Source organism: Homarus americanus, unplaced genomic scaffold (assembly GCF_018991925.1).
Source record: "Homarus americanus isolate GMGI-L3 unplaced genomic scaffold, GMGI_Hamer_2.0 scaffold33468, whole genome shotgun sequence".
Taxonomy (NCBI): domain Eukaryota; kingdom Metazoa; phylum Arthropoda; class Malacostraca; order Decapoda; family Nephropidae; genus Homarus; species Homarus americanus.
Window position 1 is genome coordinate 3,808,067 of NW_024714177.1, and position 21,908 is coordinate 3,829,974.

Below are 21,908 nucleotides of genomic sequence, written 5' to 3' on the forward strand. Positions count from 1 at the left end.
CTTAATAATATATCGTAATTAATAGTACCTTTATTGACCTCTGCTCCCCCATGACATTCACTTACTTAATGTTGCCTCTGTTGAACCACACCTGTTTTCACCTCATCTTCTTCCTTGACGACTTACCTGTTGACCTGCTCTGATCTGAGATGCTCTGTTTTCCCGACAGTGAAACCCCGCATCGACCGCACTCACCTGAAGACGACGACGGTCAAGGCTGGTCGCAACGTCAAGTTCGATATCAACATCGAGGGTGAGCCAGCACCTACCGTCCAATGGGTCCTCAAGGAACAAGAGGTAAGACCAGCTAGTGTAGGCATTAATATCTTAGGAGCTTCTCAGACCAGCTGTTGAGTCCTTGTACAAACTAATTGAATCTTTAAGTTTTAACTTCTTAAAAAAAAATGCAATTCCTTCTCGACGTATTTACAAAGTGTGTCGTAAAATCAAACAAAAAACTATCACATTGTAAAAATCCTACTCGATATATTTATAACGTGTGTGTGTGTGTGTGTGTCGCTGTACAGGTGAAGGAGACTAACGTAGAGATCGTCGACGTGGAATACAACACCAAGTTCAGCATGATAGACGCCAAGAGGAAGCAGACGGGCATCTACAAGATCATCGCCACCAACAAACACGGCAAGGACGAGGCTGAGGTGGAAATCGTCATCCTCTGTAAGTCAAGTAGGAGGTTCACCGGGCAAGGGGTTCATGAGGGCAAGGGGTCATGAGGGCAAGGGGTCATGAGGGCAAGGGTTCATGAGGGCAAGAGGTCATAAGGGTAAGGGGTCACCAGGTCATTGCAGAGTCACAAGGTCACCTGATCACTTTTACATAAGATCATTTGTTTATATATTAATCTATTCTTAGGTGAATAAATGTATAGATGAACATATAGGTAACACACTCACTCACCAACACACTCACGCACCAACACACTCACGCACCAACACACTCACCCACCAACACACTCACCCACCAACACACTCACCCACCAACACACTCGGTCACTAACATACATCTCACTCTTGTTAGCTGGTCCTGGGAAACCAAAGGGTCCCTTGAAGGTATCTGACGTCACCAAGAAGGGCTGTAAGCTGAAGTGGGATAAACCTGATGACGACGGCGGTAAACCCATCCAGGAGTATCTAGTAGAGAAGCAGGACCCCATCACTGGTCGTTGGGTCCCCGTCGGCAGGACTAAGGTACGTGGCTCCTGCTTTGTACGTGGCCTTTATTCTGTACGTGGAGACTTAAGTTTATTTTGTGTTTCTTTATGTGTACGTTATCTTATGTTAAGTGGGAAATGATCTTCAACTGTTATATAATCTACTTCTGGGATAATTTATTTGTCTTTCATTGCCAATTCGTATTAGAAAGTTTTAACGTGTTGTGGTATATCGGTCAATAAGCTTGTAAACATAGTCAAATATATATCTTGTTACTTTGCTGTCTCCTGACTATTTTACTGTAAGATTAATGTTAATATTTAGATAACCTTAAGTCTTTATATGTTACAGACTCATGTAAGAATAAGAAAATAGAACCACAATTAATGATATCACCGATAAAATTAAGATTAAATAAAATGTTCTGTAAATAATCGTGGGGGTGTCGTCAGCTGGGTGTGTCATAGCGGCGAGCGGTGTAAAACTCTGCGGATATATCCCACCGCGTTTCACTTACTAGTGTCTACCAATACTCATACTGTATATTAATCATAATCACGCGTGAATGATTATGCAGCTGTTTAATATACATGTTATTAGTGAACCACCCCCTCCCCCTCCCCCCCCCCTCTCCTAACCCCTTCCCACCTCCTATGTAACGTTCTGACGTGTGTTTTGCCGCAGGATCTGACCATGGACGTGCCAGGGCTGCAGGAGGGCAAGGAGTACAACTTCCGCGTGAAGGCCGTTAATGAAGAGGGCGAGTCTGATCCCCTTGAGACCGAGCACGCAACCCTCGCCAAGGATCCTTATGGTAGGTCTTCTTTCTCCTATTCTTCTTCTTCTTCTTCTTCTTCTTCTTCTTCTTCTTCCTGCTGGGGTTTCTTTCTTTGTTCCACTCCTTCAGGAAATCACACAAATTAAATAATATTTTACCACAACTTATAACTCAACTGAATGTTCTTTTATTTTTTGCTTTCTTTCCTAAATTCATCATTATATACATTATTTTCTGACATTCTTCCTCGAAAACTTCTTACCTCTCACCTCACTTCCTCCTGCCCCCACAGGTCCCCCCGGCAAGCCCAGCATACCGGATATAGTGGACTGGGACGTGGACAGGGTTGATCTTAAGTGGGAGGCCCCCAAGGACACCGGTGGCGCCCCCATCACCAAGTACATCATCGAGAAGAAGGAACGTTACGGTTCCTGGGAGACCATCATTGAGTCTGAGGTAAGAGTCATGGCAGAGCATCACACCAATAAACCAATACAGACTAGCACAGGTCAGTACATGGCAACACAGGTCACCACATGGCAACACAGGTCACCACATGGCAACACAGGTCAGTACATGGCAACACAGGTCAGTACATGGCAACACAGGTCAGTAAATAGTAACACAGGTCAGTACATGGCAACACAGGTCAGTACATGGCAACACAGGTCAGTACATGGCAACACAGGTCAGTACATGGCAACACAGGTCAATATATGGCAACACAGGTCAGTACATGGCAACACAGGTCAATATATGGCAACACAGGTCAGTACATGGCAACACAGGTCAGTACATGGCAGCACAGCATGGCAACATAGGTCAGCACAGATCAGCACAAGACAACACAGGGAAGGAGTGAGACTTCGTTAAGAAATACACGACCACCACAATAAGACTCTAGTTACAGGTACATTAAAGAAGTAAAGGTAGAATCATGTCTCCCACCTGATAATATTTCAAACTTGTCTCGACTCACGTGTTAATATATCAGTAAAAAAGTTATATTATATAAGTTAGGTGAGGGACTGTGTTACTGATGACGGGATGCGTTCCTTCCTCAGGGTCCCAAGACGGAGTGTCGTGTGCCTGGCCTGAAGGAGGGGAGTGTCGTGTGCCTGGCCTGAAGGAGGGCAACACCTATCAGTTCCGCGTCACGGCCGTCAACAAGGCTGGTCCGGGTGAACCTGGTGATCCTACCAAGCCTCACCTCGCCAAGGCCAGATTCTGTAAGTGGTCAAACCTCCTCTTGGGTAGGACAGCTGACCAGGTCCCTTAATGCTCAGCTGCCTCCTTTGTGCTTTTTAGTTGAAAGTTCAGTAGAGTAAAGATAATGTCAGAAATCATTGAACTGTTGTGTTGGATAAATATTTTTCTCCGTGAACCAATATATTTATGGTTTCAATATGGCGGTATAAATACAGACACAAATTTTGTCGTAATTTTTTTTTTGTCAACCAGAACGAACTAACTAAACCAAACTTAAACTATTCTAACTTAGCATAAAACCTATCCCATCCTATCCTATCCTATTTTAACCTAACCTAATCTATCTAACCTAACCCAATCCAACCCATTCCAACCCAACCCAACCCAACCAAATCTAACCTAACTTAAATATATATTCTAAGATAGTTAGGTTAGGTTATCTCATGACCTCTTCTCCTTTACCTCATTATTTCCTTCCTGTCTCCCTCAATCATCACCTCCTTACCATCTCTTCTTGTTCTCCTTGCCCCTGCTTATTGTTCTTATCTCCCTTATACTCATTTCCTTACTCTCCTCCTCCACAGTGAAGCCGCTCATCAACCGCGAGAAGTTGAAAAGGATCACTGTTCGTGCCTCCCAGAAGGTGTTCCTCGAGGTCGACGTCAAGGGTGAACCTCCTCCAGAAATCTGGTGGACACTCAAGAACAAGAAGGTGGGTGAGGCAGCAGGAGGGAGGAGACTCACTGTTGATGCGTCGGTTTAAAGATAATTTTCTTTGACCACCTGTTAGTGTGTACTGTAGGGGTGATGACAGCTGTTAGTGTGTACTGTAGGGGTGATGACAGCTGTTAGTGTGTACTGTAGGGTGATGACAGGGGTTAGTGTGTACTGTAGGGGTGATGACAGCTGTTGTGTACTGTAGGGGTGATGACAGCTGTTAGTGTGTACTGTAGGGGTGATGACAGGGGTTAGTGTGTACTGTAGGGGTGATGACAGGTATATTATGTCTCGGGTCGTCAGTTGTGGCTCGAGTACAACACTAGTCATCTGTCACCTCATCTGCTCCTTCCTCTAACCTTTATCAAATAATTTGTTATTATACTTCATCTTTGGCTATATTCCCATTTGTTCCATCTTCCCTGAGTCTCTTATGGCTGTAATAACTTATGCCAGCTTTGGGTTAATCTACGTATCAGTAAGTCATAATAACGGTTGAAGCTTCTTGTTACAGCCACACCTTATTGCCGTTGTGACGTGTCTTGTGCTGCCCTCAGGTGGAGACTGGTGGTAACTACATCATCCTGCCTGAGGACTACCTTACCAAGTTCACCCTCAACGATGCCGAGAGAAGGCACACTGGCATCTACAAGATCCACGCCAAGAACGACTCCGGCTCTGACGAAGCTGAGCTGGAAATTGTGGTGCTGGGTGAGTGACCTGTATGATGGTGTATGAGGCGCGTAACTCTTACATGTAAAAATAGGAACATTTCCCCTGACTTAACTGTCGTCTTCTCCCTCCCTCGGTGGTCTTGTGTTTGGTTTAATTTACATTTGTGTTTCTATTTACAAAATCAAGAGTTACAAATTCATGTGTTTACAAGTACATTCATATTAATAGGAGTACGTTATACATAATTCTTCATTCTACATTATTTAATAAAATTAAATCATTTTTAATAACTTTATACGTGCTTGAAGACCTTCGTTGTTGAAGCGTAGGAGTAACTTTTCAACATCAGCGTCACTTATGAAGGAACCGGTATATTCAGTGTCAATTGTTCTGGGAAAATCTACCTCGAATTAATTTTCCATTTAAGTAGACGATGAAACTTTTAGTGAAATTAAATTGAGTTCCTGGAGGTAAATAGTAACATTGTCTCTATATATATTGAGGAATTTTAAGTAACGTGAATCCATTTGCCCTCAGATCGCCCCGGCAAGCCCGAGGGACCGCTGGAGATCTCAGACGTACACAAGGAGGGCTGCAAGCTGAAGTGGGACAAGCCTAAAGACGACGGTGGTGTACCTGTCGATGGATACATCGTCGAGAAGATGGATGTCACTTCAGGTAGGTCCTCTTCCATGTTATGTTGTCATTATTGTAGATTTCAAGGTGAAGAAATAAGTCATTGAGTGTTGTAGGCAGTAAGGGTTGTTGTAGTCAGTGTGTAAGTGATTATTGTTATAATCTGTTATAGACCACATCAAAGTTAGTAAAGATTATCTCTTCTTGCCCGTGTAGGTCGGTGGGTGCCTTGTGGACGTACTGATGGCGACACACCCGAGCTGGAGGTCACTGGTCTGGAGCCCGGCAAGAAGTACGAGTTCCGTGTCAAGGCTCACAACGACGAGGGCGAGTCTGATCCTCTCGATGGCGACAGAGCTATCCTCGCCAAGGATCCCTTCGGTACGTTCCTTACTGTTGTAGTGTTTATCTTTTATCTTACTGAAATTGACGATATCGGATTTTTTGTATATAATAATAATAATAATAATAATAATAATAATAATAATAATAATAATAGTGGTATTGATGATAAACTGTTTCAACTATGCAGTACTGTAGGATCCATTTATGAAAACATTGTCAACGTAAAGTATATAAATTTAAAAAATACCCAAACATATGTATACCAATAACTAATATCAATAAACTGTACCCAGATACAGATACATAAAATACATGTCCTTACAAACATACTGTACACATATACACACATACACAAAATTCATCATCTAGGAGAGTTTTTACGTGTCCTTACTGATCCGCCATCACACCTGACCTACAGACAAGCCTGGACCTCCTGGGTTGCCCGAGATCATCGACTTCGACGAGAACAGCGTCAAGCTCAAGTGGGACCCACCCATTAGGGACGGTGGAGCTGAGATCGCTGGCTACGTCCTCGAGATGAAACCCAAGAACTCTGACGTGAGTATAGGGTGTTGGTAGTGACTGTGTGATTGTGGTAGTTAACTGTGATTATGGCAGTTGATTGTGTGATTGTGGTAGTTAACTGTGTGATTGTGATAGTTAACTCTGAGTGTGGTAGTTGATTGTGTGATTGTGTTAGTTAACTGTGATTGTGGTAGTTTACTGTATGATTGTGATAGTTAACTGTGATTGTGGTAGTTAACCGTGTGATTGTGGTAAATGGTTCAGTAATTGTGGTAGATGACTCAATGATTGTGGTAGGTGAGTCGCTGATTCTAGTATCTGACTGTTATTGCGATAGGTGCTTCAATGATTGTGGTAGTTGACTCAATGATTGTGGTAGTACTTATTGATTGTGGTATTGACTTTGATTGTGGTAGTTGACTGATGGTATGGTATATTACTCAATTATCGTGATTGATGACTCAATAATTGTGGTAGATAACTCAATTTTTGTGGTAGATAACTCAATAATTGTGATAGATGACTCAATAATTGTGGTAGATAACTCAATGTTTGTGGTAGATAACTCAATAATTGTGATAGATGACTCAATAATTGTGATAGATAACTCAATGTTTGTGGTAGATAACTCAATAATTGTGATAGATGACTCAATAATTGTGGTAGATAACTCAATGTTTGTGGTAGTTGACTCAATAATTGTGATAGATGACTCAATAATTGTGGTAGATAACTCAATGTTTGTGGTAGATAACTCAATAGTTGTGGTAGATGACTCAATGATTGTGGTAGATGACTCAATAATTGTGGTAGATGACTCAATGATTGTGGTAGATGACTCAATAATTGTGGTAGATGACTCAATGATTGTGGTAGATAACTCTTCTTTTTGTTTTCTGGTGTAACTTTCTAGAAAAATAATGATAGGATTTTTTTGTCTAATTCTTCTCTGTCATCAATCATTCTGTGAAGTTATAACACTGACTCCTGATGCTTACCACACTGCCCCCTCATCTGACCCGGTGTTATTGTGTCTTTGCCTCGTGTTACAGAACTTCGTGGAGTGCGGTAAGATCAAGGGCAACGTGTGTCAGGGTCCTATTACTGGCCTGAAGGAAGGCGAGAAGTACGAGTTCCGTGTGAAGGCTATCAACAAGGCCGGAGTGGGCGAGCCATCTGATTCGACTCTCCCACACACCGCCCGCGCTAAGTTCCGTGAGTATCCCCTCCTCCCCCCCCCCCCTCACCTCTCCCCTCCCTTGGTTCCTGCATTGTGGATATTATTCTTGTGAAGGAGATTTCTTGAGGCTTATTTCTGTAGCATATTAATGTACTGTTCAGAACGTGGAATTAGTTTATACTTCATCTATGTAGCAGACCATTGTTACATTGGAGAAGTTAGTGCAGGGAGTGATCAGATAGATGTGTGTGTGTGTGTGTGTGTGTGTGTGTGTGTGTGTGTGTGTGTGCAGGTAAAACTATACTGATAATATATAATTAGCTATAGGACATACAGGTAAATATATACATTCACAAATTCTATGGCTATGTTAAGTATCTACATCAGAGTATCATACACTGAACCTGTGTGTGTTTGTACAGGTAAGCCTCTCATCGACCGTACCAACGTGAAGGACATGGTGATCAAGGTGGGCCAGCAGTACCTCTATGACATTGATGTCATCGGTGACCCCAAGCCTGTCAACGAGTGGACCCTCAATGACAAGGTAGGTGGTCGCTCCCCGGGGTGAAGGCAGTAGATGAGATCAAGAGGAATGGGTGATAGTTTGTATGGAGACGAGGATACAGGTGCTGAAAGAGGGCCCAGGTGAGGCATTGGTGGGTGGGCTTATAACAGGTAGAATTCAGGTGGCTGGAGGGAGCTATAGGTGAGTGGAAGGAGCTATAGGTGGGTGGAGGGAGCTATAGGTGGATGGCGGGAGTTATACGTGGATGGAGGGAGCTATAGGTGGATGGAGGGAGCTATTGGTGAGTGGAGGGAGCTATAGGTGGGTGGAGGGAGCTATAGGTGGATGGAGGGAGCTATAGGTGGATGGAGGGAGCTATAGGTGAGTGGAGGGAGCTATAGGTGGTGATAATGACAGAGACGAGAACTTAAATGTAAAAACCAATAGATGTGTGATGGTGGATGAGGGTGAGTGAATGTACGTGGATGACTAACGAGTGGATGTAGCTAGCAGTATGTGTGTGTGTGTGTGTCTGTCTGTGTGTGTGTGTGTGTCTGTCTGTGTGTGTGTGTGTCAAGGTTATAGCAATTCAAACAACTTTCTTGTGTCACAAATGATGAAAAGTTTCCGGAGTTGGAAAATATTTAACATCTTATTTTTTTTAAGTGATAATATTGTTCATTTGTATAAGTCTCTGACCATTATGTTGTCGCGTTACATACTTCAGTTACGGCCATTTAGCTTTTGTTACGAATTAATTTATTTTGTTCAGTTATTTACTTACAACAATCTTAACTTTTATTATTTTCTTTATTTGAGTTCACTTGTAGTTTATTTTCTTTTGTTGATTTGAAGTATTTGACTAATTTACTTTTATTTTAAGGTTGATATTATGATTAGTAAACCTAACTCTTCGTCAAGTGCAGGAACTACAGGGGACAACCTAGCACTTTACTCAGTTTAACTTGGCATTATTTTATTTCATTTTCCTTTATTAATTTAGTTCCTTCACATTCTTGGTATAATTTTAGAGATGTAAACTACATAGTGTCAGTGTCTACAGTCATTACCTGATCCTTTATTCCAAAATGATTGCGACCTTGGCCCAGCCTCGGGGCTAGGCTTGAGAATCAGTCGAGACCTACCTTGTGTAGGAGAGCCAGAGATCAGTAGAGATTGATTACGGCTAGAGATGAGCACAAACATCTCACACAGTACTGGAGGATGGAGGAAAGATGGAGCATCAGTACAGCCTCTTGTGATGCTACGTCTTGGTGGGCCAGCATGAGTGATCTGTAGAGCGTACCTCGTAGGTCCAAGCCCCGACCCCGCCACCCACACACTCACCAACACCTCCCCACACCGACATGCACAGAGAATAACACTTGATCATGGCTGTATTGTAGACTGTGTAGATTAAATAATGTTTACTTTCGAGCTTTTAATGTGTAGATAATATGTTAAATTATTTAGATCTCAGTAATACGCGAAGTTATGATCAAGTCTTCAATTCTTTGCTACACTGTCAAGTCCAAAGTTTCGGTTCCCTATAAAGGTGCTTTTGAAAGGATTGCGATTTTTACCCCATTTAAGTTTTGTGCTGCTCCTTAATGGGATAAAAAGTTGCGCTTTCAGGTAGTGGAGTGTGGCGTACAGGCGGGAGGGGAGGACGGACACGGTGGCCGAGCGGTACAGCAATATTTATTACTGCTGTAGCGGCCGGGTCACCTCTGTGGCTCACTAGATTCTACTAATATCTCAACCAACTTCTGTCATTAATCACGAGAGAAGAAGCATGTCGGAGGGTCTGATGGTAGGAGACTATAGATAGCGCGTTCATAAAAAGTCGTGGATGTTTAGGTTGCGTTTGTGGAGAGGACTGAGACGATGGTTCTTAACTCCACCGTGCCTGTGTTGTGAAGTGTACGACGTTGGTTAACTCTGGTCACTCTTCTATAATGTTTATGGTATTTAAACAAGGAATTATTAAGGACGGTGGATTAAAAACAAACTCGTCTTGGAGCCTAAACATCGTGTCCTTTTTGAACGTAGCCATCAAGGTTGGTGTACTAGTGTGTCAGCCGAGGAGGGACGGACAGCATGGTCTGGTCCACTCACTCAACTCAACCAAGTTTTACTCAGTGAATAAATATATCAGGTGATCCAACCATATAAATAACTCTTGAAAATAACAAGGTGAACAACCTCACGTGTTATCGAGGACAGCGCCAACGTGTCTAATCAGAAATATTTTTTTTTCTAAATATTCACATATTTTTTCCTTAATATAAATAAACCCTATTTTTATCATGTTCGCTGGTTGGTTATATTTTTTCTCATAAAGTTTTACTTTACTTTTTTTCTTTAACTCAACACACACAGACACACACACCTTCCAGCTAACACTCGATACTCAGGGAGACGGCCTGGTGTTGCGTTGAGGCAAGAGACATGTTAATACTGTATTATGACCCTGAGTGTGAGGTTGAAGCTTGGAAGGAGTGTGTGTGTTGAGTGAGGGTGTTGGGCCCAGCATGTGTTGAGGGAAGGAAGGAAGGAATGAGGGAGGGCTTGCATGGTGCCCCGGACTAGCTGGTGGTGTGGGGCAGCCCGGGCTTATGTCTGTCACCTCATCTTCACTTCACTAACCACAGGTCTCCCGGACGCCGTGGTAACCATAGTAACTATCCTCTCGGACCAGGACGCAGGGACCTACACCACTTGTTTACACCTTAATGTCTCACCTCACGCAGTGGATTATTTGTTGTCATAAATCACACAAGAGTTGACAGGTGTGTGTGTGAGGTGCGGTCCCCGCCTCCACCAAGAGGACCTGTCCGCTACACCTTGTGAGGAAGTCGGCCACACATGTTTGTCTTCTATTATATTTTTTATCTAAATTTTTCACCTTTTTTGTAAGTTCTAACATTGAAGTCTCATCATTTACCATTCTCCTTCCCTTTCTCCCTGTCGTCTGTGTACAGTTGTATAGCCTTTCCTTGTTTCTCTGTCTTTATATTATACATTATATATATTATATAATTATATGATATATTAATGTTATACATATCCTTTAAACCAATATTTTTTATACATCTATTTTTCATTTTTCTTCCCGCAGGTTGCCAGATATTATAATGTATCACAGAGTATTACTAACCAAACTGCTGTATAAACCATAAGTATATTTTAGTTTTAATTTGTCTTAATATGCACACTGCTTGTATGAGGTGACCGACTTTCTTCCTGGTGCGGGCGAGGGTGTTGACTGGTAGCTCACATAGTAATGCATGGTTTATTTTTTCCCCTCTCCCCTTCCCCTCTTCCTTCACTTGGCCTCCACCGGGCGCCTCCTCTTCTGCTGTGGTGGTGGTGGTGATGGTGCCTCTGCTGTGGTCATCTCGCTCCACCCCATGGCGGCGGTGTTTACCTCCTCTGCTGCTGTCGATGGGTTGAATCCTGGCGTCTCTCCTCCCCTCTTCCTCGCGCTCTGATGGCCAACATTCCCCCCACGACAGCCCTTGCTATCTATCCTTGAACAGGAGGTGGTGACGAAGGATATGATGCGCGTGGACTCCTCGGGCAACAATACCAAGATGCTCATCATGAAGGCGCAGAGGAAGATGTCTGGCAAGTATGTTCTCACCTCTAAGAACGAGCACGGCGAAGACTCCGTCCAGATCGCCCTTACTGTCCTCGGTACGTCTTCACCTCTCTTACGCTCTCCTCTCTCTACACGCTTTATCCTCTCCCTTTATTTAACTTTTATTTTTTTACTGTTAAAAATGATAATTCACTATTATCTTAGACTCTTGGCCCTCTTCATTTATTATGTATCTGTCATTTAACGTAATAATACAAATTAATAGAAGTAATTTACAAGTAATTAGCTGATCTGGTGGGTGCTGTCCTGCCCACCGTTCCCGCCACCATACTCTGAGCACCTCAACCTACCTAACAAACCTCAAGTAAAGTGTATCTGTGAAAGCCATGAAACTCGCGGATATTATTATAATGTCTTGTGTGTTGGTCAGGTCCTCCCAGCAAGCCCATGGGCCCGCTGGAGGTGAGTGACGTGAAGGCCAACGGATGTAAGCTCAAGTGGAAGAAACCTGAGGACGATGGTGGTTTGCCCGTTGACCACTACGAGGTGAGTCATCTGCCTCCCTTCACCACTACACCTCTGCGTTATATCAGTCACACGATAATTATTAACCTCCTTGACACTTTCACTATGACATTTGTTATATTAATAAATCAGGAATAATCGCTAGTGAGAAAAAAGAAATTCTCTGAGTTGGGATCAATTTATTCTCAATCATCACAGCTTAAACCGAACCTCTCAATCCAGTCTTAAAATTCCTTCTCGGTTTGGGAATCGGATTTAGTATAATACATTTAAGCCTAATTTAAGTCCACTTGATGCACTGTTTTTATGATTACATATAACTTTTCCAATAGTCAGATTACTTTACTCCCAGTCAAAACACACTACACTTTTCCGGTACGTGACTCGCTAAGTGGGATTATCTTATACACTGTTTACGTCCTCCTTCAGATCGAGAAGTTGGACCCCATCACCGGTCAATGGATGCCCTGTGGTGAGTCCAAGACCCCGGAGTACGACGTGACGGGCCTGCAGGAGGGTAAGAAGTACAAGTTCCGCGTCAAGGCTGTCAACCCCGAGGGCGAGTCAGAGCCCCTCGAGGCTGACAAGGCTATTATCGCCAAGAACCCCTTCGGTGAGTTGCTCCTCCTCCACACACACACACACACACACACACACACACAGTCAGTATTGTTCACACCTTGTCACCTGTTGAGAACGATTGTAAATAATGCAAATAATAATAATTCATCCTTCCTTCAATATTGCAACCCATCACTCAGCCCTCCCACAATGTTGCAACAAGTCACTCAACCTTTCTAAAACGTTGCAACCTTTACTCAACATTGCAACTCGTTTATCAACATTTATTTTAATTGCAGATCCTCCTAGCAAACCAGGCAAACCCAAGGCTACTAACTGGGACCGTGACTTCGTGGAGTTGGAATGGGCCAAGCCTAAGGATGATGGCGGTGCAGAGATCACCAAGTACATTGTTGAGAAGCGTGACGTGGTGCGTTACCTGGTGCTTGATGAGTTACCTTGTCCTTGATGAGTTACCTTGTCCTTGATGAGTTACCTTGTCCTTGATGAGTTACCTTGTACATTGTGTGTTACCATTACCTAGTATTTTCTACGTTACCAATACGCATAAGGGATCTGTAAGCTTATCCCCTGTAGCAAAACTACAGGAAGATCTAAACAAATTTTTCGAATGGTCTGAAAAATGGCAGATGAAATTCAACGTGGACAAATGTAAAGTACTCAGTATAGGAGATGTAAACAGGGAAACCAGATACCAGATGAACAACGATGCCATAGAGAAATCCGACTGCGAGAGAGATTTAGGAGTAATGATAAGTAGGAACCTTAAGCCAAGTAAACAATGTGTTTTTGCTCGTAACAAGGCTAATAAAGTACTTGGGTTCATACAAAGGAGTGTTAGTTACAAGACTAGCGAGGTCATCCTAAAACTGTATCTTGCTCTTGTGAGACCACACCTGGATTACGCAGTTCAGTTCTGGTCACCGTATTACAGAATGGATATAGTATCATTGGAAAGAATTCAGAGGAGAATGACTAGACTGATCCTGGGCATTAGGAACCTTGAGTATAGAGACAGGTTAAAGCATCTTAATTTGCACTCCCTCGAGAGACGTAGAGTGAGGGGCGATATGAAAGAGGTGTATAAGTGGAAGGCAGGGCTAAACAAAGGGGACATTACAAAGGTACTCAAACTATCCAACCAGGAGCGAACTCGTAACAATGGTTTTAAATTAGACAAATTTCGATTTAGGCGGGAAATAGGTAAACACTGGTTTGGAAACAGAGTAGTGGATGAATGGAACAAGTTACCAAATATCATCATTAACTTGAATACGCTGAATAGCTTCAAACATAGGTTGGATGCTTATATGAGCAATAGGGGTTGGGTGTAAACGGGACTGCCCAGTATGGGCCAATAGGCCCGCTGCAGTTTCCTCCATTCTTATGTTCTTATGTTCTTAACGTGTGCTCAGGTGTAAACATTATCCTCACTACCTGTACTATATTGTCTTTAGATAATTAGTTAGTTAAAAATTTAATATTCACATCTGTTTACACCTGTTGATTGTAAAGCTTTGTATTATTATTATTTAACCTTAATGAATATCTAGACATGTTAATTATCTCTTTCTATATCATTAGGCCGGTCGTGGATGGACTCCATGTGGCAGCGGACCAGGGAACCGTACATCTATCCGTATCACAGACGTGGAACCCGGACACGAGTACCTGTTCCGTGTCGTCGCTGAGAATAAGGCTGGACCCTCTGAGCCATCTGACGCCTCCGATTCCGTCATCTGTAAACCCAGATTCTGTAAGTTGTTAATCTTGTTACCTATAAACCTAGATTTTCTGTAAAAATTGTAAATTAGATTCTATAAGGTGTTGGATTTCAGTCTATCGGCAAATTTGGACTCTCTTGTTTTTCTCTCATATCTCTCTCTCTCTCTCTCTCTCTCTCTCTCTCTCTCTCTCTCTCTCTGTCTGTCTCTCTAACACCCTCTCCTCCCTCCATCAGTGGCACCCCGTATCGACCGCAAGAGCGTTGGCAGGAAGACCATCCGATCCGGCATTACCTTCAAGAACGAGTCCAAAGTGGAGGGTGAACCCGATCCCAAGATCAAGTGGAGCTTCAAGGGCGAACCCATCAAGAACGAGAGGGTAAACATCACGAGCGAGGACCACCTGACCACCATCATCATCAGGAAGGCCAAGCGTTCAGACACCGGCATCTACAAGATCTTCGCCAAGAATGACTCCGGCACAGACGAGGTTGAGCTGGAACTCATTGTCATTGGTAAGAAGGACTGGTGTCTGTTTGTTTACCAGTCTGTATGCCTTATTGTTTACCTGTCTATGTCTGGTTTAACTGTCTATGTGTCTTGTTTACCTGTCTATGTCTGGTTTAACTGTCTATGTGTCTTGTTTACCTGTCTATGTCTGGTTTAACTGTCTATGTGTCTTGTTTACCTATCTATGTTTCTTTGTTTATATAAATGTCTTGTTGACCATTTTTTCTGATCAAGTTGCGGGTTTATAGTCTTTTCCACAATTTAAACCTTTGAGGAATAAAGAGTTAAATCATCATCTTCAAAGGGTTAAAAACTAAGTCTTTAACAAGTCTATAACAATAAAGATTATCATTTCAAAGTTAAAAGAACATTAATAGACATTTCCCTTTAATACTTAACAAAACAACTTCATTTTCTTTCTTTATAATCACAATTTTATGTTTTCTTCATAAATTAACTGATTAAAATATATTATCTCTATATATTTCATCTCACAGTAAATTCTTCCCCGTCTCAGGTAAGCCAAGTAAACCAAAGGGCCCACTGAAGGTATCTGACGTGACCGCTGAGTCTGTCAAGTTGAAGTGGGAGCCGCCTGAAGATGATGGAGGTGAGCCGATCGATCATTACGTGGTTGAGAGGATGGACACAGAGACCGGCCGTTGGGTGCCCGTGAAGGAGTCGAAGGTAGGTCCTCTCTTCCTCCTCTGAGATGTGACTAGCTCCTCCCCTACCCTCTCTCTCTCTCGCTCTCTCTTGATCCTTCATCTTTCTTTTTCTGTTTACTTGCTCCTCTTGCTCCTCCTCCTCCTCTTGCTCCTCTTCCTCCTCCTTATTGTTGTGCTTTATCTTCCTCCCCCTCCTCCTCTTTGTGTTCTTCCCTTCTATCTTCCTTCTCTTACTCCTCTTTATCTATCCTCTTCTTCCTCGTCTTCTTCTCCTTCCTCCTCCTCTTACACCTCTTCCTCGTGCACCTCCTCTCCCTCCTCCGGTAGAGATGGAATACAAAGAGATACTCTAAGGACGAGAGACATGGTAGTAGTATTCCTTCACACTTGACCTCGAACCTCACTCTTGACGTCTCTACTCGTCCACCACATACAAACACACCTCACCCTTGACGTCTCCTCCTCCTTCTCTTCCTCAGACCCCCGAGACCGAGGTGCCAGGATTGACGGAGGGTAAGGACTACCACTTCCGCGTGAGGGCCGTCAACTCAGAGGGCGAGTCAGAACCTTTGGAGACTGACGCCGCCACCAAGGCCAAGAATCCCTTCGGTGAGTATCTTCGTGGGTCTTTAAGTATTTTTAGGTGTCTTTAAGTATCTTTAGGTGGTTTTAGGTGTGTTTAAGTAACTTTTGGCTTGGCCTTTACTATAAGACTCCTGCCAACTACTGACGAAGACTAATTTAAGTGATTCTTACTCCCACAGACCCGCCCAGCAAGCCCGGCAAGCCTGAGGTGAAGGACTACGACAGGACTTGGTGCGAGCTGAAGTGGAAGGCTCCTGAGACTGACGGAGGAGCACCCATCACCCACTACATCATTGAGCGTAAGGACAAGTTCAGCGCCAAGTGGGTGAAGCATTGTGAGACCAAGAGCAATAAACCTGAAGGCAAGGTCAACGATCTCACTGAGGGCGAGACTTACCAGTTCCGGGTCAAGGCTGTCAACAAGGCTGGCCAGAGTAAACCATCCGATGCCTCTGATAACTTTACTGCCAAGCCTAAGTTCCGTAAGTAGCTCCGTTGATATGCTACAGTAGCTTTAGTATGTCATTGTTACTAAGTGTATTGAGTAGATCATTTTCAGAGAAGGTCTAGATATGTAAAACAGGATAAGTAATGTTAAGTAAGTTTTCGGTATCAACAGTGTCAGACTAAAGGAAATCACGATAGGTTAGATCATGGTTTAATATGTATATTTAAATCTGCCGCCAACCTACAGTACCAGTGACTGACTTCATGGTTGTGTTTACAGTGGCTCCTGTAATTGATCGCACCAACCTGGAAAACATCACCGTACGGGCTGGCCAGATGATCAAGTTTGACGCTAACGTGACTGGTGAGCCGGTGCCCAAGAAGAGCTGGTTCATCAACAAGGCTCGTCAAGATAGCGATCAGCCTGGCATCAAGATAGACGAGGAGGACCACCGCACCAAGATCGTCATCGCCAGCTGTACCCGCGCCCACAACGGCACCTTCCTCATCAAGGCCGAGAACTCTGCCGGTCATGACCAAGTGTCCATCGATGTCAAGGTGCTCGGTAAGTTTATCTGACGCTTCTCCCCGCCGGTCTCCAGTTGTACCTGTGATAAAAGAAGAAAAAAAGTGTATTATATTTTTATTTTTGAAGTGACTTTTAGTACTTATGACTTGTGCCGTGTTTATTGCAGACATACCCGGAAAGCCAGAAGGTCCACTGAAGGTGTCTGACGTCCACAAGGAGGGATGTCAACTGAAGTGGAAAGAGCCTCTGGATGATGGTGGTGCGCCCATCGAGCAGTACATCGTGGAGAAGATGGACACGGAGACTGGCCGCTGGGTGCCAGTGGGCAGGTCACGTGAGCCTAATATGGCGGTAGAGAACCTGGAGCCTAACCACGAATACAAGTTCCGCGTGTCAGCCATCAACAGCGAGGGAGAGTCTGAGCCTCTGGAAGGTCTTGAGAGCATCGTGGCTAAGAATCCTTTCGATCCCCCAGACCCACCAGGCAAGCCTGAGGCCACGGACTGGGACAAGGACTTCGTGGAACTTAAGTGGCCCAAACCCGCCAAGGACAACGGAGCGCCCATTACCGGCTACATCATCGAGAAGCGCGACGAGCTCACTGGCAAGTGGGTTAAGGCTGCTGAGGTCAAGGGCGACACACCCAAAGGCCGCGTGAATGACCTGGACGAAGGCGAGACTTACGAGTTCCGTGTTCGTGCCGTGAACGAGGCCGGCCCGTCTGACCCCTCAGAGGCCAGCAAACCTGTCACCTGCAAACCCAGGAAGTGTAAGTTTTGTCTATACATAATATTTGACTTATAATTTTCTACATCACTTTCTCTGAAATTCTAATTTTGTTGACATATTACTGTTTTCTTCTGGGTAACATATTTTCTTTCCTGTGACTGTAAGTGTTGGCAACTAACGTGTGAACTCTTCCAGTGGCTCCCAAGATCGACCGTCGTAATCTTCGTGACTTGACGGTCCGTGAGGGTGAACCAATCCTCCTGGACGTGAAGGTGATTGGTGAACCTCCTCCAGACATTGAGTGGTTCCATGGCAAGAAGCCTGTCAAGGAGACCAAGGACTTGCGTATTGAAAATGTTCCATACAATACCAAGTACATCAATGATGAGCCTATCCGTAAACACTCCGGTGTTTACAAGATTGTGGCCACCAACCAGTATGGCCGCGACGAGGCAGAGGTCAACATCACCGTCATCTCCAAGCCCGGTAAACCAGAAGGACCCATCGAAGTGAAGGACGTCCACAAGGAGGGCTGCAAGCTCAAGTGGAAGCCTCCAAAGGATGACGGCGGCGTGCCCGTTGAAGGTTACGTGGTGGAGAAGTTCGACCCTGACATGGGTATTTGGCTGCCGGTGGGCAAGACCTCCACCCCCGAGATGGAGGTGACCGACCTCACTCCCGGACACGAGTATGAGTTCCGCGTGAAGGCCGTCAACAAGGAGGGTGAATCTGAGCCTCTGGTGACCCTCTCACCCATCACGGCCAAGGATCCCTTCTCGGTGCCTGGCAGACCCGGAGCTCCCGAGGCCACCGACTGGGACTCGAACCGTATTGACCTCAAGTGGACGATGCCTCTGGATGACGGAGGTGCGGCCATCTCTCACTACATCATCGAGAAGAGGGACAAATACACGTGAGTAGTCGGTCCTTATGCTCTCTCTTTCTTATGACGTATGCGTGTTGCTTTCATTCATATATAACCATTTTCTGAGAAGCTCTTCAATGTATGTATCTGTGGTCAAACTTACATTCGATAATTTTGAGAATCTAGACTTCGTTAGAACAATTACGCTAGAAATCAGAACGTTGGCAGAAAAAGAAAACAAGGGGAGAAAATATATAAAAAGAAAATAACAAAGATGTGTCAAATAATTCCAAATACTTTGCTTTTGTTACGTTTTCTATGATTCACTGTGTTTCTTATCACATTATTCTGTCATTATTTTGTCATTAATTAATATAAAATGTCCGTATCCCCGACAGGAACTTGTGGGAGAAGGCGTGTGAGACAGACACGCCAGAGTGTAAGGGCTCAGCCACTAACCTGATCGAGGGCATGGACTACCAGTTCCGCATCACGGCCGTCAACCGTGCTGGTCCTGGTGAGCCCAGTGACCCCAGCAAGACCATCACCGCCAAGCCCAGATTCTGTGAGTCTCCTTCCTCCTACACCCCCTCCTCCTCCACCCCCCTCCTCCTCCACCCCTCCTCCTCCAGTCCCTCCTCCTGCACCCCTTCCTCCTGCACCCTCCTCCTCCACCCCTCCTCCTCCACCCTCCTCCTCCTCCACCCTCCTCCTCCACCCCCTCCTCCTCCACCCCCTCCTCTTCTGTTTCATGTATCCACGTGACCTCATCTTTCATATATATAGATTAAAGAGATTCACTACATAAAGAGATAGATAAATGGTTGGACAGATAGATGACTGAGGTATGTGTTTGTCTCTGCAGTGCCACCAAAGATCGACCGCAGGAACCTACGTGACGTCACCATCTCAGCGGGCTCAATGCTCAAGTACGACTGTGACATCTCGGGCGAGCCGCCTCCAACCTCCACCTGGACCTACGAGGGACGTAAGCTGGAGGCCAACAGACACGTCAACATCACCAACATCGATTACAACTCCAAGTTGGTGATCCGTGACACTCTGCGCACAGACTCAGGCGAGTACGTCATCACTGCCACCAACAGCTCCGGCAAGGACCAGGTAACGGTGCGTGTGACCGTCACGGACAAACCCAGCCCACCAGAGGGACCAATCAAGGTGTCCGACGTACGTGGCACTGGATGTAAGCTCAAGTGGAAGCGTCCCAAGGACGATGGTGGCACTCCCGTCGAGTACTACCAGGTGGAGAAGCTGGACCCCAACACTGGCTTGTGGGTACCAGCTGGTCGGTCAGCTGGCCCGGAGCCCTCGGTGGAGCTCAACAACCTCAGCCCGGGCACCGAGTACCAGTTCCGTGTGAAGGCTGTGAACGCCGAGGGCGAGTCTGATCCTCTCAAGGCGGAGGAGCCCGTCCTGGCCAAGGATCCTTACGGTACGTTCATCACTTTTTATATAAACGTAAACCTTATTGTCTCACCTCACCAACAGTGTACTTGTAAAAATTCTCACATAATCATAAATTTAAATAAACATTTTACTAGTTCTATTATACAGTATGCCTGTACTCAAAAGTTGTTCGGTATTATAGACACTATCAATATACTTCATGGCATTTTGTATTAATTCTACCACAGAGGAACCAGGCAAGCCCGAGAACCTGAAGGTGGCCGACTATGACCAGAACAAAGTGGACCTCAAGTGGGATCCTCCCAAGACCGACGGTGGCGCGCCCATCCAGAAGTACATCGTGGAGAAGAAGGACAAGTATGGCGGCTGGGACAAGGCGTGCGAGGTGCCAGCCAACAAGACCAGCTGCTCGGTACCAGATCTCATCGAGGGTGAGACTTACGAGTTCCGTGTCCGTGCCGTCAACCCCGCAGGTCCCGGCCTCCCATCTGACGCTACTCATCCTGTCACCGTCAAGCCTAAGAACATGCCTCCCAAGATCGACCGCACCAACCTCATCCCCGTCAGGGTGAAGGCTGGACAGAGCTTCGTGTTCGACATCAACATCTCTGGCGAACCTATGCCGGATAAGAAGTGGCTGCTGAAGAAGAAGGACATCAAGCCCAGCAGTGTGACCAACATCAGGTACAACGACTACAACACCAAACTGAGGGTGACGGGCGCCACCAGGGCTGAGAGCGGCACCTACACCATCACGGCAGAGAATGCCAATGGCAAAGACTCCGCTGACGTCGAGGTCATTGTGCTTGGTGAGTCACATTGTGTGTGTTTGTGTTGTCCTAATTCGGTTTATCAGTACTTCACCAGGGATCCTTTACTTTAAATGACCTTACATTATCTGCTATAGTTGTTTGTATTATATATGTTAAGATATAATTAGTGTCAGAGAACTATTAATCTCGACGTGACCATCATGCCCACAGACAAGCCTGGAGCACCTACGGGCCCTCTTAAGGTGTCCGAGGTGTTCGCCGAGGGCTGCAAGTTGGACTGGCTGCCACCTGCTGACGACGGCGGCTGTCCCATCGACCACTACGTCGTTGAGCAGCTGGACGAGGCGACGGGCCGTTGGGTTCCTGCTGGTGAGACAGCTGGCAAGGAGACCTCCTTCGACGTGGAGGGCCTCACACCCGGACACAAATACAAGTTCCGTGTGAAGGCTGTCAACCGTCTGGGTACCTCCGACCCTCTTACCACTCAGCAGGCCATCGAGGCTAAGAATCCATTCGGTGAGTCGGGTTCATCGTCATCAGGTCTTCTTGACACTAGAGATAACTTTAATGCAATTAAACAAAAGTGAAGACTAGTTCACATATCAGCAGCGTCGTATACATGTATAAATTTGCATATAGTTCCAACTACTGTATATACAAAGAGATCACCTCAAGATGAGGTTCAGGATGTAGGTTAGGTGAGATAAACAACACCCATCCATTACCCGGGGTCTTCCTCCACCAGATCCACCAAGCTCGCCGAAGGACGTCAACATTGCCGACTTCGACTGCGACTTTGTGGACCTTGAATGGAAGAAGCCTGAGGCTGACGGTGGTGCTCCTATCACTAGCTACATCATCGAGAAGAGGGACCGATACAAGTGAGTAACGCTCGATAATAAGGGTGATGATAGGTGTTGGTCTATAATAAGGGTGATGACACTAATGGGTGCAGAGAAAAATTAACACACATTGGGGGCAAAATATAAACAGTGAAAAGTTAATGGAAAGTTATATACTAATTCGTGATTAAAAAAAAAAAAACATGAATACAATAGAGATAATTACAGAAGAAAGGACTGAGGAAATATTGGTAGAAATGGTAAGTAGAGTATTGGGAATGAATGAAGGAGATAAGAATAATATAAAGGAAGAACAGTGTAGCCAATGTCTGATTCCTGATTTCTAACACAT

General features: G+C 44.9%; 1 protein-coding gene across 1 annotated transcript in view; it reads left to right on the forward strand.

Moving 5' to 3' along the window:
• The window catches only part of LOC121877110 (twitchin-like), a 144,835-nt gene that overhangs the window by 87,486 nt on the left and 35,441 nt on the right, over positions 1-21,908 (forward strand). Inside the window, exons 56-80 of the mRNA XM_042382741.1 lie at positions 170-297; positions 528-678; positions 1,039-1,208; positions 1,857-1,986; positions 2,243-2,377; positions 5,514-5,518; positions 7,110-7,272; positions 7,660-7,784; positions 11,264-11,444; positions 11,780-11,895; positions 12,304-12,487; positions 12,735-12,865; positions 14,041-14,212; positions 14,417-14,695; positions 15,208-15,377; positions 15,838-15,967; positions 16,123-16,425; positions 16,671-16,955; positions 17,086-17,688; positions 17,844-18,561; positions 18,912-19,078; positions 19,379-19,966; positions 20,169-20,750; positions 20,925-21,230; positions 21,460-21,595. Coding sequence (XP_042238675.1) covers positions 170-297; positions 528-678; positions 1,039-1,208; positions 1,857-1,986; positions 2,243-2,377; positions 5,514-5,518; positions 7,110-7,272; positions 7,660-7,784; positions 11,264-11,444; positions 11,780-11,895; positions 12,304-12,487; positions 12,735-12,865; positions 14,041-14,212; positions 14,417-14,695; positions 15,208-15,377; positions 15,838-15,967; positions 16,123-16,425; positions 16,671-16,955; positions 17,086-17,688; positions 17,844-18,561; positions 18,912-19,078; positions 19,379-19,966; positions 20,169-20,750; positions 20,925-21,230; positions 21,460-21,595 — 6,058 coding nt within the window. The remainder of the gene's footprint in view (positions 1-169; positions 298-527; positions 679-1,038; positions 1,209-1,856; positions 1,987-2,242; positions 2,378-5,513; positions 5,519-7,109; positions 7,273-7,659; positions 7,785-11,263; positions 11,445-11,779; positions 11,896-12,303; positions 12,488-12,734; positions 12,866-14,040; positions 14,213-14,416; positions 14,696-15,207; positions 15,378-15,837; positions 15,968-16,122; positions 16,426-16,670; positions 16,956-17,085; positions 17,689-17,843; positions 18,562-18,911; positions 19,079-19,378; positions 19,967-20,168; positions 20,751-20,924; positions 21,231-21,459; positions 21,596-21,908) is intronic.